The following is a 19,635-nucleotide window of genomic DNA, read 5'->3' as shown; positions in this document are numbered from 1 at the left end:
CATTATGCGTGGTTTTATTTCGTTACTTCGTTCCTAGAAATTTATTGCGAATAATAATTTATTCCAATTATTTTTAACAAAAGTCAAGAGAAATTTTATATAAATAAAATCTACGGTGCTAAATCACGATAATACATTCAGGGTAGCAATTTTCAGGAAAACGTGATGAGCATTTCGGAAACAGTTGCGTACGCAGAATTTCATAAAAACGGTGTTGGGGAGAATCGAAAAGGTAATTTTCATGTACATATCTTATTATGGTAAATGTTTATTTTTCATATTAGCGTGTTTAAGGAAAGGAAGATTAAAACCTGGAAATCATTCCTTTGCGTACGCCACTGTTTCGAACAAAACCTAGCATCTAGGAAGGACTAGCTGAAGGCAATCATCAATTGCTCAAAATAATTGTCCCTAAGCAAAAAAAGTAAACGTGCACATTAGTGTGCATATATCATTTCATTTATTAAGTGAAGCGCACAAGGCGAACTTTAACACGCCCACTCCACGAGAAATTCCTGACCGAACTCCTTCCAAAAAATTATTTTCTACTTTTATGAATGTTTCTAGTGTACAAAGAAATTTAAGAACTGTATCTGAAGCTTTGCCAATAAATATATCCAACAAACAATATAAACTTTAAAAAAATTGCAAATGTTATCATTAATTTTAAATAAATAATAAATTGGGAATTGGGAAAGACAGACAACGAATTTGACTAGCAAGCAAATTGACATATTCAAACTTTAAGTCTTCAAAAGTTAATACTTTTCTTCGTATTTTATAAATAAGACAGGAAATTCCACTTACTCGTTCCCCACATGCTGCAGCACCCAAAACATTCAGCAACTCTTCTGATGCTTCTACTACAGAATCTACAACGTCTGACTGGAAACAATCTGGCGAAAGTAAAAAAAATAAGCAACCTAAACAACACTCAAGTATCATAATATATTTACTTATCTAATTACTTGTACAAAAGAGGGCGATCTTATTTTAATTCCACCGATTTGCCAATTAAATACCCTCTACTTTTGAACTGACATATTTTGTAAAGAACAACACATCGTCCAATATATTGAATTAAATTCTGCTTCCGCCTACTTTATAACCTAACGAAGAATGGAATACTGGAGAAATAATGATCGATTTAAAATTTTTAAATTCTATTTCACTTTCCGTTTTATGTATGGTTACGTGCTATGATGCTGGCCACCCACGCCTTTGAAGCTCAGCTATTTTATTGACCACATTCCCCTACAACCGCCATTACGGTTGCTAACAGTTACGTAACTACAAATGTTTTGTGTTTAGACCCGGAATCCAAACGAATGTTTTAATTAGAAATGCTTCGGGAAGAGGTCTGAAACACTTATAGACGTATCAGTTCCGTTCAGGGTATCGAAAGCCGTAATTCGACATGCTTCGAGAGAGAACCGAAATACTTTTCGATGTATCGGTACGGTTTACAAAACCGAAATACACTTTGGGATATATGTTGGAGTTAATAAATTGAATAATTGATCAAAGTGCCTTTTGTAAAATATGTTTGATATATTCTGTTATTTCTATTACCGGTTATAAACAATATTAGTGCAGCGGAATTTAGATAAGAAACATGCTCTTAAACAACACCGATCCTGAGTACGGCATCATCCTTTGAACCCTTTTATATGGATTGTGAAAATATGCAAGCATATCTGGAGATATTTACGAAAGAGTGCCGATATCAAGGAAGAAAAGAGGGTTCACAATATTTAAATATTATAAGAACTACGGAACAATTAGAAAACTTGACATGGCCCACATTACTACCCAATAAGCTGAATGGCTTTAAAAAGTTAATGAAAAATCATTATGGAGTCACCACAAATGAAATTATAGAAAGATACAAGTTCTCCTGATTAAAAACAAGTGGAAATCAATCATTGTTGCAATTCATCTTAGTTTTAAGAAGTCAAGCAACATTTTGCAACTCTGAACAAAGTCTAGATCAATTTCTTAGAGATCAGGTAGTAATTGGGGGTTAGATGCAAAATTACTTGGTGTCAGCTAATAATCTGAGAAAATAAAAGTTTCAAGAGAATTAATATAGCCGTCTCTGAAAAACAAACAGAAGTATAAATGTCGTTGTTTAAAAAAAAAAAAAAAAAAACATAAAGATACAGGTCTTAATGTGGTTAGGCACTACTAAAAACCTAAAACAAATCTCGGTACCACAATAGTCTAGAATCTGAACCATCGTCTCCTAAGTCAACACATGGAAGCTATGACAAAAAGCGTGCTTCTACTTATGATTTGACATCACTTTATTCCAGTGACATACATAAGATGTACAATATTCGCTTGTACTCAAAACACGTCGTAGAGGAAAAATTCCCAGCAAAGGATAAATAATGTTCAAATGTTTAGGAAATGACCATTTTGCAAGGCATGTGCACTAAACGAGATAAATGATGACATTGTAGAAAGCGTACATCAAGTTTCACTCAACAGAGAGAAAGGATAGTCCGCGAGTCTATCAACCAATGTGATTAAACAACATAAAGTAGAACAAACAGAAATTGTCCATTATAATTCAATGGGGCTACAAGATGAAGAATCCACAGTTGCCTATTACACTGGAAAATAATAACTTTAAACATGTTTCAGATGCCCTCGGAGAAAATCAATATCCATCTAGATGAATCAAGTAGCCAAATCGATCAACATCTCAATATCTCATAAGAGATGAGGCTTTGAAAACTAAGCATCAATTAAAAGGAAAACCGCTTCCCAAGCAGAACAGTACAACAAATTCAACAGTTCAGAAAAAGATATGAATGGTGGGTCCTCAGGATCCAAAAACTCCGTAAGAAATTAAAAGCAACACTACAAAAAACTTCAATAAGTCAGAATGTGAAACATGATTTAGAATCACCGATGATTGATGATGAATTAATTGAACACCAGAAGCTGAAGGGAGACCGGAAGAAGTTGAGCACAAGGAAGTAGAATCTGGGTTAGATGATACTGGTTTCGAACAGAGTAAGGAAGAAGTAGAGAACATTTAGAAGTGGAAAAAACTTAGAGTTGGCGAAAAATGGAAAACACGGTTGACACAAAACGTGTCCGAGGTATATATATTTAACGACAGAGTTGATGAAATGACGGATAATATGCATTCTCTTGTCAAAGACGAATTATGCGAAAGAGATGCCAATATTAATATGTTGCAGTTTGAGTTGAAAGAACTTAAAATCCAAGGTAAAGAAGTTAGTAGTCCTAAGAGTTCATATAAGAAGAAAGCTGTTTAATCTCGCTAATACCGGGAAGAGATGTTGGAACTAATAAACTGGATAGTTGGTTAAGTATCTTTTGCAAAATTATTTGATATATTATGTTATTTCTTGTTTGTTGTTGCATTAGTTAGTTATCAAAAGTTAAAAAATTAACAGGTCTGATTTATGCATTACCATTATCGGTTTTAAATCACAATATCGGTTCTGTTCACGAAATCGAAAAACAAAAGATAAATTATGTTTTGAAACAGTTTCATCATCATCACTTGCACACATCGTTAGCTCAAGATCGTCACAAGCTCCAAACGATGTTGAGCAACTGTGAAATCATAAATCGGCGGAACTACCTACAGCAACGAAAGCATGGTATTTTTGCAATATCGATTACGGTAATGGATCCAATCAATATATATATTCCTTGTTTCGGAAGCAAAGCCGATTTTCTCTGAAAATCAATTTTAGTTGCGAGACCGGAACCAATTTTCTTGTCTATGGTACGGGTCCGAAACCGTTTTTCTCAAACACTTTCTTTCAGTTTCATGCCCGAAACTCAACAGAACCCATTTACGCCTGTCGGTTCCGTTGTCATTAACAACCTAGATCGCCTCATGATGGTAAGTCATCATCCTAAATACTTTTAATTCCATCAGCAATTGAATCTACAACCACACGTACTAAGGGCGGGTGTGGTAACTAGATTATATCGGAGCACGCGTTACGCATAATAGCATTAAATTTCACAATGGAAAATTTTCCTTGTTCTTTGAGATCTTTAATCTTTTCATCATCATTGCTTTCGACAGATGGAAGTGATATTCTGCGAGACCATTTGTCGACTGAAAACGATCGTCATACTTATTTATTTTTAGACAGGAAAAATGGTTTAGTTATTTCGCTTAGGCTTAAAAATAATTACACACGTCATTTATCAACTGTTGATATGACACGAAAGTCATTTTATTATCTTTCTTTTCACATCCTATTGTCAAACAATGGGGAACTCTTTCCACCATCTTGGTTTCTCTTTACTTTACTACGTGGCATACATGTCACGCATTAGATAATTCATTCGTAATAAAGATGGTCTATTCTGGATACAACAGTACTCGTTTTACTCAAATATGACGGAAAGTAACCGAGATATTACCATTCTCTGAAAGTCAAAATAATGCCCAAAGATTGATCGTCTGACATTTAGGAAAACTTCGATGTACTATGAAAATATTAATATAAATTTCAAATAGTCAAGTATTAAAATAACTTACATATAATTTTGATCGCAGGAATTTTAAAAATAAAAGCTGGTATTCAGTTGTATTCAACACAATCGTGCATTCGCTATCACTACGCATCTTAAATATTCTTAGAAGTTAACAACTTCTACATCATTCACGTTCACTTAAAGTTTTACATTTAACTTTTCTTCTCCTGTCTTTATACCCTACTACATGATGAGGGAAAAAATAAAATGTAAAAGAACATAATAATATTATAACAAACAGTTCAACATGCTCAGTAGTATATGTTATATGAATAGTAATAAACACGGCGAAAATATTAACAATAACATTAGCAATTAATAATTAAAATTACACCATCAAATAAAGTCTATGGACAACGTTTTTTGTCATTAAGGTTTCAATACTTTCAATCATATTACACTAATACTTTGATATTCATAGTAGTATACACTTCCGTCACACTCCCTCGTGAAAAATCACACAATATTAAAACAAGTCCTATTTTGATGAAAATTAAATATTACGTTAACAGTTTGGAACTAAATATGCACTGCAAGTATATCAGATACACAATAATTTATCCTGCACTACTTGGCACATTATTATTTCTCAGTATACAAAGGAAAATTATCCCTAGCTGAAAATTAGTCTTCCACTGTAAGCAACATTTAATTTACAATGATAGTACCGTATTAGAATTTCGTAGTTTGTTAAATAGAAGTTTAACACTCACAACGAATGTTTATTAAAGAATAAGTTATCCACATAAAAATAACCGTTCTCAATAACAAAGACTTTTATTAAACTATACAGTTACAAAGTTAAAACCCTAGAAAACCTTACCATAAACAAAAGGTACAACTTCTACATGAAGATTACAGGGCTGATAGCTGTGATTCTCTGTATCAACTAAGCCACAACAAGAAAACTTCCTCCATTTAAAATATGGGTCGTACAAACATTCAAGAAAGTGACAGAAATAAATAAGAAGCGTACAACTTGCTCTCTTTAAATCTTGATTTTTGTGTATCACCTGAAAATTTAAAATATTCGTATATTGTTAAAATAACACATACACAAATAAACAAATACGAAAAAAAAAAAAAATTAAATATGGCTCAAATATACATAAAATCTTATTATACTAGCAAATGAGGTAGAACAAATGAGCCTGGTTTTTCGCAATTAGGAATCTCTAATTCTAGTTTAGGTATCAGATATTTTGAGATTGTTCTTCTTTCTTTCTGTTTTAATTTTCTAACGGCAAAATCATATCTTGAATAGATGAGGGTTCCTTTTTCGCTATCCTCTGACAAGAAAAAGTTACAAGATTTGAATCACAAGACGTAGTTGCCAGAGGAACAATGAAGTATTAATGATTAAAACTTCACTTAGAATTCATGCCTACAGAAGGATCACATTTACAATTTGTATTTTAATAAAAATCGAGGTCATTATTTGTTAACAGACAAACAAAGGCTAGTTTCTTAAGTACAACTCTAATGGAACTTAGCCTCCTGCGAATTATGCACTATGAAATGAAAATGAATTTCGCTGAGAAAATTAATAATTTTGATTTATATTACCATTTAACACCAGGACGCTTAAACCTCTTTTATTTTGAAACATGTTAAGGAAGCATGTAGAGGCGAGCAAAATTTCAATGGCAAATAAGCGAATGTCATCATTCTGAAGAAATCTTACTATAGAAGTCTCGATTTTATAGTGTAAGAACCACAACACGAAAATCACAAATAAAGCTAATTAAAATAATTAACGTGATTATTTCATTTTTGTGCGAATATGACGAATTTCTAATGCATGCACTTATATTTTAAATTGTTGTATCCATTACTTACTTTGAAGATATCTATCTATACATGTATATCTATATATATAATTACTGTCAAAGGAAGTTTGCGTTCATCGAAATGCTGATCCTTAGCCTTAATAAGCGCTTTACAAATCCCAAGCATTTGTTTGATCAAGTTATTTAACTTTTGCGAAGCTATACAACTTCAACAGCTTGGAAAAACTTCCCAGAGACCTACAATATTCGTTGACATGTTTTCACAAACTGTCATGTGAAGTTCATCCCACAAGAGCTCGATGGATGACAAATCCTGATACTTTGGAGGCTACTCCTTTTTTGTGATGAAGAGAACTTCTTTGTTTTGCAGGTAATTATTGCGTAATTTGGAAGAATGTTTGGAATCGTTATCCTGTTGTAGTACAAAGATACATCCTAAAATTCGCGTTCCTAATGGAATTGCGTGCCTCATTTAAATGTTGTGATACACGTTTTCCCCCATTATTTATTTGATTTGAACTGTCGCCAACTTGATTGCCTGTAAAACATTCCCACACAGTGGCGCTATCTTTTCCGTGTTTTACTATAATTATTACGCATCGGGATGAAATCGCTTCTCACAAAAGCGACGCACGAACATTTGGTGCTGAAAACCGAAAAGTTGAGATTTAGATTCGTCGGTGCAGAGCACCTTTTTCTATTGGTCCTCAGTCCAATAATTATGTTATGGGCCAATAGTACTTTTTGCTTTCAGTATTTCCTGCTGGAAGGAATAGTTTCTTTACTGCAACTGTACTCAACAAGCCTATAAATCTGTAGGCTTCATACTATCATCCTATCTGGTAATGACTGGGAATGGTTCTTTCATACTTCTGTTGCTACTTCCGAAGCGGTTAAATGTCTATTCCGTTTGCATGTAGTTCTAATGAATTTGCTTTTACGAGTTATTTCTGGTCGACCAGTTAGTGGCTGTCTTTCAAGAGTCTATCGCCCCGATTGCTATCTGCAACCAATGATCAATTTTTCGTACAGAATGGTTCTCTTCTCTCAAAATAATAAATTGAGCACGTGATTCGACACTTAGTTCACAGTTTTCCATCCGCATTTTACAGTACTTGCACGTACTTTACACTAATTTATTAATTTATGCGAGTGAAAGCAGCAAAATTCAGAATCGTATACAATTCAAGCGTATACAACATTCACAATCAACTGTTTGATGTAATAAATAGACAACTAGTGATAAAGGGTCGTACAAACATCAGAAGATGTAGCTGAAACGATGCATCCTCAGACAAAGCGTGATGTTAGTCATGTTAGTCATTTATCTGTTTACTGCAAACCAGTTTTGCTCAACAAACGAGTCTCAAAGTAAACAGGATCATGCATTTCTGTTGTTTATTTTACAAAACAAGATCAATAAACACGGTTTTGTACAGACACAATGTCTTTTATGTGGAAAATTCTAAAAAATCAGCAGTATTGTCAGACTTTTGGCAATCACTATATAGGCCTATATATATTTATATACAGGGTGTCCATAAAGTCCGTTGCCACCTCGTGTATCGTCGAAACGACTGCGAATATGAGAAAACGCAAAAACACGGCCATCATTATTTTAAGGGGCGTGAGTTTTGAGCTATAAAAGGTCCACCCCAGACACCCCATATAGGGGTACGTGGGGTCAACTTGAAAATTTTAAATGGCAAAGGGGTCAGTAATATATTGTTAGAAAGGTCTCGACAAGAGAAATGTTTTGCCGAAAGTTTCAAGTCCCTATGTTGAACCCATCCAAAATGGCGGGGGTTCACATTTCGTGTCCATAAAGTCTGTTGCCATCTGGTGTATCTTCGAAACGACTAAGAATATGATAAAACGCAAAAACACGCCCATCATTATTTTAAGGGGCTTGAATTTTGAGTTATAAAAGGTCCACCCCAGACAGGGTACGAGGGGTCGTGTTTTGTTGTATGGACACACCCAATATATATATATATATAATCTGTGCATATATTGAGCACATTATAAAACGTAACACCACTTAAGTGAAAACATATTTTTACAAGAAAGCAAATTTTTCTACTTCCCCTTATATAAGATAAAAACACCCATAATACCTTACCTTTCGAATTACTATTGCAACGATTTTAGCTATATTGCTCACAAAATCACCAGATGCCAGATGCGGGATGTTGTCGAAGTTACGACACAATATAATAAGACTTCGCACTAAAAATGTAATATTCTCTAAATTGCCGCATGTCAAGGGTTCCTAAAAAAATGCAAGAAAACAATTATATTAGTAGAAAAGCATCAATCAGCCATCCATTTTAGAAGAATAATGAATTTTTTATTTTCATAAATATATATCCTAAATCATTTTATTGCTACTTTTATCCACAGTGAACGAGGACCCTGGCGAGAGCTGAAAGTCCTGCTCGAATACTATTTACCTATTCTATGCAAGATGAAGTCCTGTACTACTTATTATTGGAGTTACTGAAATGCTATTAGAGGAGAGTGTGTTTCAGATTAGCCGCAAGAAATCCGTAAGATCCTATTTTGGCTATTACAATTCTACAAATTTTTAAGGTAGACATCATGTATACGGGTTATCCCGTTTCCTTACATGTTCGTGAGTTTTCTTGAAGTGTTTTAGTTTCCTCCCACTTTCTCATTTCACCAATTCTTTCTTAAGAATGAACTTTCATTAATCTTCCGTCCCTCCTCAAGGAAAAGTGAAATGAAATCTTTAAGTTTTACATCCAGCGGTTATGTCAGCTAGGCTGAAGGAGACGGTGATGATGAGAAATGAATGAAATGATGGAATGAAGAAAGTGGGAGGAAACGGGAAAACTTCGAGAAAACCCACGCACACAGTTTCTAACATAAAGATGAGCCTAAATGAGGCTGAATGTTACAATTACAACGAAGGCAACATAAAGTCACTATCGGCACGACAATATCCCCAACATATACGTAGAACTTTAACAGTTGAGGTGTAGATGTCAAGAAGAGTCTTGAATGGAAACAAAATCATTTCACAATGTGTTGAACAACTGAACAATTATTTAATATATTGTATACCCAGATCGAGCGAAATCAAGAGGTACCACTTAAATATAAAACGGAGATATTTTACAATTATTAGCATTAAGTACGCATTAAACTACATTTTCTACTAATTTTTTAACGTATTTTCCAATTTCCTTCACTACTTTTACACACACTTGCTAAAAAAATAAGTTAAATATTTAGTATACAATGGATACGTTACACATCACTAAATAAATAATAAATTCATCTCTGTCCTCTGCACATTTGCACGGGACACAGAGGTGAATTTATCATTTATTAAGGATGCATACAGTTTATCAAATATTATTGCCTGAATGATGTTTCTCCCTTACGGGTCTTCAGTATAGCATAGAAATACAGAGGGGTGGTACTCTTAGTCGCCTCTTTACTCGTATTTTAACAAACAGGATTCGTCGATCTTTCTACTTACCATTCCTGTTTCTGGGATCTCTTTACTTTGTCTTTTTCAGTTCTCTACAAGATAATTACGAAGCCCCATATGTAACTATCGCTCTACCTTTTAACAAGTTTTATACATAGAGTAGGTGCCGTTCTACATATTTTTTCCAACATAGTAGTTGACGAGTTACGCTTAAACTCGAAACGTTGAATTGAATGAACTTACTTAAAGAAGTAATGAAATGCATATCAAATAATCACAACAAACATTAAGCACTCACATAAGCATTCAAAAAGCAATCCCAATTCAAATGTTTCAGCGATAAATTTTCGCCATCATCACGAAAATGAGTTACATTCCAAGGATTCAGGATACAGTTAGGTTGAAAATTAAGATTTTCGGGCACAGAATATTACTTGATGACATTTTTGCAAATCAAATTTGTCTACAAGTAATGAGGAGACAGTACATGTTTTAGATGTTCCTTCTAAGCAATCCAGACTACAATATGATGTGAGATAGTTAAGTAGGTTGTGCACAGATATATAACTTGTCAGCATTTTTTAAACTTCAATTTTGAATACAGAGAATGAAACAGCAGAGGTTATAACCAGGAAATTTAAAAGGCAACTTTTCAATAATTGCTAATTATTATTCCTACAGAGTGGATGTTTCTTGTTCGAGTTTGGATAAAAGAAATGAGAATATAGCGTAGGTTTTCAACAAGGAAATTTAACAGCAATACTTCAAGAACCATATACATTATTTCTATAGTAAAGGGGACTAATCAAAAAAAGTAGTTCTTCAGCAACGTTAGTTTTTTGCTTGAGGAATACGCACGGATGATGGTGAAAACTTACTGCTGAAACAGGAAAGAAGAAAGGATGGGGGAAGGAAGGAAGCGGCGTGGGACCTATAAGTTAGGTACCACCCCGGCATTTGCCTGGTGTGAATGAGGAAAACTCAGGAAAACCTCATTCAGGATGGCTGGCCTGAAAAAGTGTGTTGCACTTTTTCGACCGAGTGACCCCACCGGGAATCGAACCCGGGACCGCTCACACCGAAGACGAAAGCGTTAGCGACTTTGTAACAACTGAATTGCCTTTGTAAGATAAATGGAATTAGATATATACCTACCTGCGAAATGAATATTATACGGAGAAAGGTTTACTAAAACGTTTATGTTATTTCTGAAAACATTTGCACTTTTGAGCTTTCGACTCTCCCCTGGAGTCTTGGTTAAGGAGGACAAAAACAAGAGACAGCAAAATAAAATCATCTGGGAAAGATAAAAGAAATGGACTTACCAGAGTATAGCAGCAGTGGAGACATTTTGTCAAAACCATAGACCATACGTCAAATGAAATCATAGATCACACATCATTTGATGTGTGGTTTATGAACTTGACAAGGTGTCTCCACCGCCACTGTACACTGTAGTCTTCGTTTTACCTTTCCCTGATGTTCAAGTATCATGACGCAATTGTAGAAATGTTTGACAGAGGTATGAAGTAAAGTGTAGATGCCCAGAGATAAGCCCGATGGAAGCCCATGTGATGACCGCACCTAAAACTGTCTGACCGCCAATGATGGTTGGTGGGTTGTAACACTTGGGAGCTTAGTTTAGTTTAGTTTACAAATATTTAATACTAATTAATACTCACCTATAATGTGTTCTAGAAATCCTAAACGAACTTTTATATTTAATACTACTGTTTATTCTATAAAATAGTAATTAGTTATTACTAATAAATAACATAAAAGCGTTCAAAAACATCTTCATACCTTTTTGATTTCCTCCTTTGCAAGCAAAGTGAACTTCCTGACAGCAGCAAGGAAATCTTCTGGTAGTCTCTTCAAGTGAGGTCCATTGTCGTGTTTGGTTACCGAGGGAGGCAATTTTTGCCATGGAAGATCTATTTGAGACTCCCAAATTGACACAAAAGACTGGATGAACTGGTGGAAATACACCTTGTCATTCTGCAAAAAAGAAAAGAAAAAAATCAATACACAGAAACCTACTTTTGAGTAAGAACGAGTACACTGGTTCCCAAATCCCATTCACTTTGCAAAAACTATTTTGTAGAATGGGGCCATTATTAGTACGACGATCATCCCTGGGGAAGCTGTAGACAACAAATATTTTAAAATTCATCCTCGAAAGGGCTGAGGAGTACCGAATTACACTATTCTCACGTATTTACATGAAGTTCACAAATTCTGATATAAATACGGAGCTTTTCCTGACTCAGAATATGAATATCCCTTTCCTCGCTGGTCTTGTGGCTAGCCTGTGCGCCTTTGGTACATGTGGTCTCGGATTCGATTTTTGGTAGAACAATAAAATTTGAATCCATTACGATGATTTGGGTTCCAGCTTAAACTGTTAAGTTCTCGTCTGATATACACTTGGTGCTGAAAGGAGCGTTAAGTTTAACAAACAAACATGAATATTTCATTCACTTACGCGAATTTTGATAATACAGCCCAAAGAGATGGGAATGGGGAAATCTGTATAATAATTGCAGATGTTTCTTCTGAAACAATACAATGAAGGTCGAAATTTGGTTTTATTTCACTACTATTATTTACTATATTCATTCTTTTCCTTGTAGGAGGAAAAAAATATTTATTGTCGGTGGGAGCGCGTGGAAACATTTTGTAACTAGTTCATTACAGTAAGTAGCACTGCATATTTAGAAATGTAGCTGAACGAACTGATTCAAGTTTTTCGTACACGTATTTACCTTTTCGAAAAGAATTAAATTAATTGGTATTACAACGCTCTTTTCTTAAATTTATAACTTTCATTTAGAGATGCAAGAATGTATCCGCTTCATATTACATGTACACGTTTCTCTAGTGTGACGGCATGAATTTTCTGCTGTTAATAAACCAGTGTGTTTGATATGCTGACATATATTAATGTAACACTACATATCTTCACAAATTCTACATTCTACATTGAATCTTATTTCCTCCTCCTTACTGCTCATTATAGAGGTGACTTTGATTGTCTTTCTGTTATGTCTCATACTACACTTCGTATCGTGCTCTTAAGTTTCCCTGTAAATTTTACATTTTTACCCCAACTGAGGAAAAGAACACTAATCTAATACTCTATTAACCGCATAACTATCACTGCTAACGTATCAGTTTCTGGGGATGCATACCTGAGCGAGACCCAATTTGTGCTCTGATAGAACTGAATTTTTATTTTTATGTATACACAGTTCTGGCATTACCGACATCTATTGCCTTAAGCCCGTTACATATAAGGAATGACGTGCCTCGGCGAGCACGCTATTCGGGGAAGAAGGAAGGAAGGAAGCGGTCTGAGACATGCATGTTAGGTACCATCCCGGCATTTGCCTGGTGTGAATAAGAAAAGCACACGAAAAACCTCTCAGGATGGCTGGTCTGAAAAAGCTGTTACGACTGAGTGTCATCATCAGAAATCTAAGCTGAGACCACTCGCACCAAAGGTGAGAGTGTTAGCGACTACGCTATGGGCCACTAGGAAAAAACTAACAGTAGCATAAAGACGGGTATGCTTACCTCGTCTTGCTCTCCAGTATCGCCATACTGTAGGTAGTTTAGAAAGTTACCAGTGACACTTATTTATAGTGGGTATCCAGATAATTTTATGTGTTACCATCTTTTAGGAATACATTAACTTATGTTGTTTGTGTATATGTACATGCAAGTCTGAGATTTTCATAATTCACCTGTTTTTAGTCTGTATAAAAGAGAGCAAATATTGCGTCTTGAGGTATTATTTTTCTACAATATTTCGCAAACCTCACTGTATGTTGATTTATGTAGCCTATAATCTATGGACTACTTCTTGAACTGCTTAATTAATATCAACCCCTGTATATATATATAAAAAAAAAAAAAAAAAAAAAAAAAAGCACCAGTTTTCGTCGAAATTTAGTAGTAGACATTTCTTTCCTCTTCTTACATTCTTACAGTTGATAACTCTTCACTGAACAATTTATGAAAAACATAAAGTGTCTGTCATCAACCTACTTTAAAACAATTATTTCCATGTCCACTAGTATTGTAAAAATGAAATGAAATCTTTTAGTTTTACGTTCCACAGTTATGCCGTGTAGGCTAAAGGAGATGGTGATAATGACAATGAATTAAATGGTGGAATGAAGGAAATGGGAGAAAACGGAAGTAGTTTGAGAAAAATCACACACACGATGTTTGTACATCACAAAGCTTATTTGGTGTAATCTGGAATCGAATTAAGGACCACATACATCAAAGATGAACTTTCTACCACTGAGCAAGCACATTTTCCCATCATCATTGTACTAGATGGATGTTTTGAGAAGCGCACTGACTCGAATGCTGTGAAAACTTCATACAATAACAGTACGAGTCAGATTTTATTATTTGTTGATTGAGTTGATTTTGAGTTTAACGTCCCGTTCAGCAGCGAGGCTATATGAGACGTGGACCTACTGATTAACGTCGAATCCGAACCATATGAGCTCCCGCCCGGAATCGAACCCGGGTCTACCATGCCAAAAGCGATTTTATTATTTGCTGTAATTTCTGATGTTTCTATAGTCCCATTGTTTGTCTAGGTCTTCCTTGTCAAGATTTAATCTCAGGTCCCTTGTCCTGATGAAGAAAGATTACTATTTTTCTTTCTATAAGCGAAGAAGCTTTGTCAAAATGCTCGTTTGTTTTATGGAATGCTTCGATCCACTTAGATGTATTTGGTAGTCCTAAAATCGTTTGATTATTGTATTTGGATACTCTTTTTCTTTCTTTTATTCTAGTTTCAATGCATGTATTCGTTATATCTATGTAGGTTATGCCAAGTACATACCACTTCCTTAATGCCAGAATTGACTTTTGTGTCTACGCAGTAACTTTTGTACCTTGTTAAAATTTTTCAATAATTTATGGAGCTTTGAGGACCACCCTAAAAGACCGTGCATTTGTGCATTATTTTGCGTTCTGTATGAAAGTCATTCCCAAAGCCAGAAGATCTATTTTTCTGTTTATTTCTTTTGTATTATTTTGTAGATAATATCCTTTTTTACAAATGTTTACACCCTTTTGTTTCCATTCACCTAACGAGTATTCATCTCTAGTAACCATTTTGGATACCAATTTTATAGATAAAGTCTAGATGACACTCAATATTCTGACTTCTTGACATTAATTTCTAAGGCACCAGAAACGTCCCTTTTTCTTGCATCCGTCCTACCTCATATTCAGGGCATCACTTGGGTACTGTCATAGGAAGATCTGTTTGATTGTTGCAAGTTTAGTATTCCTTTTCAACAAGGATGTTCTATGAGACGTGGAGCTACAATTTATGTAAGATCAGTGCTCTCCCACCAACAAGGAAAGCTGACTGACGCTTTGGGCTTTCTTTTATTATTTTCTTTCTTAATTTGAAGATTTTCATCCTTATCCAACACCGAAATTATGAAGGCAGAACTTACTATTAATGTGATCTCCGAACGACGACTAATGCTTGAATTCTGTACAGTCGGCAGGTTCAGAGATAGCTAGTCATGTCAGATTAAGCCTCACAGTATAGACCGTTCCTTACCACACTATGTTGCTTCCAAGGAAACTTGGATTACATGACTTGGAACTTTTAAGCTTCTGAAACTGTACATGAGAAAAACGGCTCAACTTAATTCCATCAAAGAAGAAATGGTGTTTCCTATTGAAGTAATCTGGTGGTGTAGTGGTAAAGCGTTCCCCGCTAGACCTCTAGTGTGTGGAGTCCCTGGTTCGGTTTCAGCACACAAGTGGGATTTGTGATGTATAAACACTGTGGCCCTGGGCTTCCTACAAATTCTCCCGTTTCGACCCTTTTTTCTTTTAATTTCATTTCGCTATATCATTGATTATCATCATCACTTTCCCCTAAAGTTGATGTATAATCGTGTAAAACGTTCGCATTCTTCTTAAGCTATCGCCATTGTTTTCTTTTACACGTCAAAACGGAATGATTTTTTTCAAAACTACCCTCTTACATTTAATATTTAAATTTCTCGCCACGTAAAAAGAAAGAAAAAAAAAGTCCCAGTTTATGGGACTATACATGAATAATTTATGGATTACATGCTTCTTTAAAAACGTCACGAAATCGACTCCTAACATCTTATAAACTATTCTTATGGGAGGAGTTGCATTCCAGAGTCCAGATTCTCTTTAGAAGGGCTTAACCGCTGCAGACATATGTCATAAAAATGATAGTGCAAAAACACTAAAAAATCTGAGCTAGATGTCCACTAAAGGCAAGAAATGTATTTAACCCACGAAGCTACTGGGCCCGAGCAACAGCGGGAGAAGGAGGGAAGAGTGCGTCCGAACGAAGAAAGCAGAAGTATTACAGAAACATACTGTGTTCCTCATGTTATTAGATGACGTGCCTGTCGGACAGTTTTATCGTTATGGATTATGTCTTAGCACATTGCATTCACATAGGAAATCAGTTCATGGATTTCTTATGGGCTATTACGAAGATAAAACCACATAATTTCTAAAACATGAGGAAGATATCATGGTTCACAAAAGGATTGTTTAAGTAATTAAAATGTATCGAGAGCTTACCTCTTATATGTATATTAAGGTAGAAATATGAAATGCAGAGTGTGCTCTTTACCACGTAATACCGCACACCATAAGGCATGATGAAGTGAAGTGTTATGTGAGGGTAGTGTACAAAGTGATCATAGATGTGCTGCAAAGCTGTGCCACACGTAAAGCATGTGTTTTAATGCAATATGAAGTGTCTATTCACTATCTTAGTTTGTGTATATCCACTATCGCTGACGTGCCTGCTTCCTACAGTTGAACTCTGCGTCTCCCTTCCTGCCCTTACTAAGTTGGTTGATATTTTACACTTAGCCGTCCTAAAGTAAACCTACACTCAATAATGCAATTCCTCTTTTAAAAAACACTTTCTAAGACAGTAAGAGTGAATTTTGTGCTAAGAGAATTTCATGAATGTGTCCCCCCACCCACTAAAATATCATAGCACCAAGCTCTGTATCTGAATTTCAGTGATATAATTTATCAGAATATTATCTTCGGAATTTCTATCTTAGATTATTAAAACCCCGAAATTCTTCTTTCCAATATTTATATAACTGGTGCAGGTGTTGTTTTGGCGCACCACATTTTGGAAGATTTACCTATAAAATTCAATACTTCGCACGAAAAAACACGTTTATAAGAAAAAAAAAATTTCTGCATGCGACAGAATTAAATACAAAGTAATACAGCTGTATTTTAGGTTTACAAGTGTAAGGTTACTAGTGTAAAATCATTAGAAGTGCTATACGACGGATAAAATAAGTGAGTGCATATGAAAGATGGCTCTATTAGACGCTATTTTCCACCGGCGGCATATTTCTCAAAAGTGTAGAGAACATATATTTTATGTTTACAAGTGAAGCGTTACTAGTATAAAGTCATAACAAGTGCTACTAAAACTCGTATCACTGCCAAAAACCACTTCTTTCCACTGACCTCGATTGCGCGCATATTCACCATCGATGACACGCCTGCTCCCTTCGGACGGACCCTCGCGCGGGGCCACCAGCTTCACCCTACCCTGACTCGGTTAGATAGCATTCGTGCTTTTTAGTGGCCACCTAGCACAGGTTGATTTGTATTTTGAACTGTAGTTTTTAAGCCCACATATCCGGAAGCTGTACTTATCCCCAAATCGTAAAATAATTTTACTTTTTCGACAATTACTTCTGATGCTTCCCTTGAATTTCATCAAGCGAGATATTTTCATGTCGCCCAGTAGAAACCATTTATGGGACAAGCAGAAGGAAATTAATTAAAGAATTGTATTATTTTAACAATTCTTTCTAGTCGTGCGCCAAATGTAAACCTGTATGTGATAACTTGTAAATCAAAAGCCTTCGTGCAGGTACAGCATGTTAAGGTTTAGATTAGTTTTGGGTAGAGTAGGTTAGTTTAGGTTTAGTTGCGTTCGATATCCCTGGATCCACTCTGCGGCAAATATTTTAAAGCATAATACCTTTGTCACAGATAAATCATTGTGATATTATTAATATTTGAGAAATCCTAATTTACACACTTGCACTAGTCTTAAATATATTTTTTCCTTTATTTACAATCTAATGTATCATTTACGAGATTAGCTGTCAAACAATTTGCCATCACCGGTTCGACTGTGAACTGCTTAACGCATCACCTGAAACTACTCCAGTATTATTGCCTTAAAATATTATATACCATAATAAGCATATTAAGTAAAGTAAACACCTTATGTGAAATATTCCTTGTACTCAAATCAACGTTGACAACTCAAAAACAACTCCAAATGTTTCTCCTTTACCTTTGTTGAGTATTGAATCCACAAGTGGTATACATCTTTTCCAGCCTCCATGTCTGTTATTGTTAAATATCATTATTGTTGCACTGTTGAATTCATACACTACTTATTACACAATCTCTGTGCATTATTTTGGTACTGAAAAATAAATATACTACCCTCAATAATTCTAATCTTTAAAACCATGGAGGTTGTAATTGTACAGTGTACTACCCAACCACTTGTATCACAACATTGCATTTCGCATCTCGCCATGTTGAGTGAATCAGTTAAAGCAGTAGGGCAAATCGATGCAAATATGTCTTTGTATTTATCTGGCAAGGCATGGTTTATGATTCCTTTTCACTTTTCTCAACTTAATTTCCTTTTTTTTCTAAATTAAAAAATCATTAACATTGAGTTTGTTTTAGATGTTTTGGAATACACAATATTCATTCATGCCTGGGGAGGGTGTCCCAGGTGATATACACAGGGGTAAAAGTGGATCTGGAAAGGTAGGGGGACGCATGACGTCACACCGTCCACCGTGCCTATCTTTGCCCATTGTAATTATTTTTAGAAAGTGGGAGGGCGCTACAGATATATTCTGGAAGTGGGAGGCGGATGTCACCCGCGTTTCTCTGCACTTTTACCCCGGGATATACACCTATTTTAATGGATCTTGGTGAAATGTAGAGACAAATTATACAGGTCCATAATCTGTTATGAAGGCAACCATGGGGTTTAAGGGGGGGGATTACGCTCCAACTTCAATATTGTCCTTTTTCTGGCTGCAAATATCATACTCATGTCATGTGTCTCCGATTTTAATCAAACTTATACAGTGGACACTAGAGACAAAATAGAGGCTTATATATTCTTATACCAGCAACTGTTGGTTTTAAGGGTCAATCTGCTCTTTAGCTTTAATATGGCCCTCTTCTATGACATTGAAAATCACATAAATATATATCAGATTTAAATGAAACTTGTACGGACGGGACTAGATACAAAATAAAGAAACCTGTATTTTGTTATATAGGCAATCCAAAGATTTCTCTATACTTCCTAACACTCCAACACTACCTGAACTTCGATGAAGACCCCCAAAGATATTCGCTTTTCACACCCCTAATATCAGATTGCAATCATTAGCATATCCAGAAAATTTTTGAAATATTTTGATCATTACAATTTTCATTTATTTGAAGACTTGACATCTGCCACACCCATTATCTGGATTTTTCTTCGTTGAGTTTATTCCCAAGGGTCAGCTAAAGATAGAAAAAATGTCAGTCTTCCTGATTTCTAGAAGGTAATCATTGGAATGTTGAACAAGACAACCTGTAACACCCGCCCGCGATGGTTTCATCCCTAATCAACGAGGGAAGAAATAGAAACTTTTCCAGTTTAATACATTTTACTCTGGTTATCAGATAGTGAATATACGAGGGTTGTTACATAAATTCTAATCCTAATCAAGAAATATT

The 19,635-nt window shown here is 35.2% G+C and overlaps 1 protein-coding gene across 2 annotated transcripts in view; it reads right to left on the bottom strand.

The window, feature by feature from the left end:
* LOC145692843 (neurobeachin-like protein 1) overlaps nucleotides 1–18,577 on the bottom strand; it is a 561,942-nt gene extending 543,365 nt beyond the window's left edge. The window contains exons 1-5 of one of the 2 annotated variants that reach the window (XM_081768357.1): nucleotides 18,170–18,577; nucleotides 11,593–11,787; nucleotides 8,452–8,601; nucleotides 5,363–5,552; nucleotides 808–896 (exon numbers count right to left, since the gene is read on the bottom strand). In XM_081768357.1, coding sequence (XP_081624483.1) covers nucleotides 808–896; nucleotides 5,363–5,552; nucleotides 8,452–8,601; nucleotides 11,593–11,787; nucleotides 18,170–18,220 — 675 coding nt within the window. In that variant the 5' untranslated portion in view covers nucleotides 18,221–18,577. The remainder of the gene's footprint in view (nucleotides 1–807; nucleotides 897–5,362; nucleotides 5,553–8,451; nucleotides 8,602–11,592; nucleotides 11,788–18,169) is intronic. The other variant, XM_081768365.1, reaches the window with a different exon arrangement.
* Between the last annotated feature and the right edge of the window lie 1,058 nt (nucleotides 18,578–19,635).

This window comes from Thermobia domestica, chromosome 1 (assembly GCF_964235325.1).
Source record: "Thermobia domestica chromosome 1, izTheDome1.hap1.1, whole genome shotgun sequence".
Taxonomy (NCBI): Eukaryota; Metazoa; Arthropoda; class Insecta; order Zygentoma; family Lepismatidae; genus Thermobia; species Thermobia domestica.
This window is presented reverse-complemented; position numbering and strand designations above follow the sequence as displayed.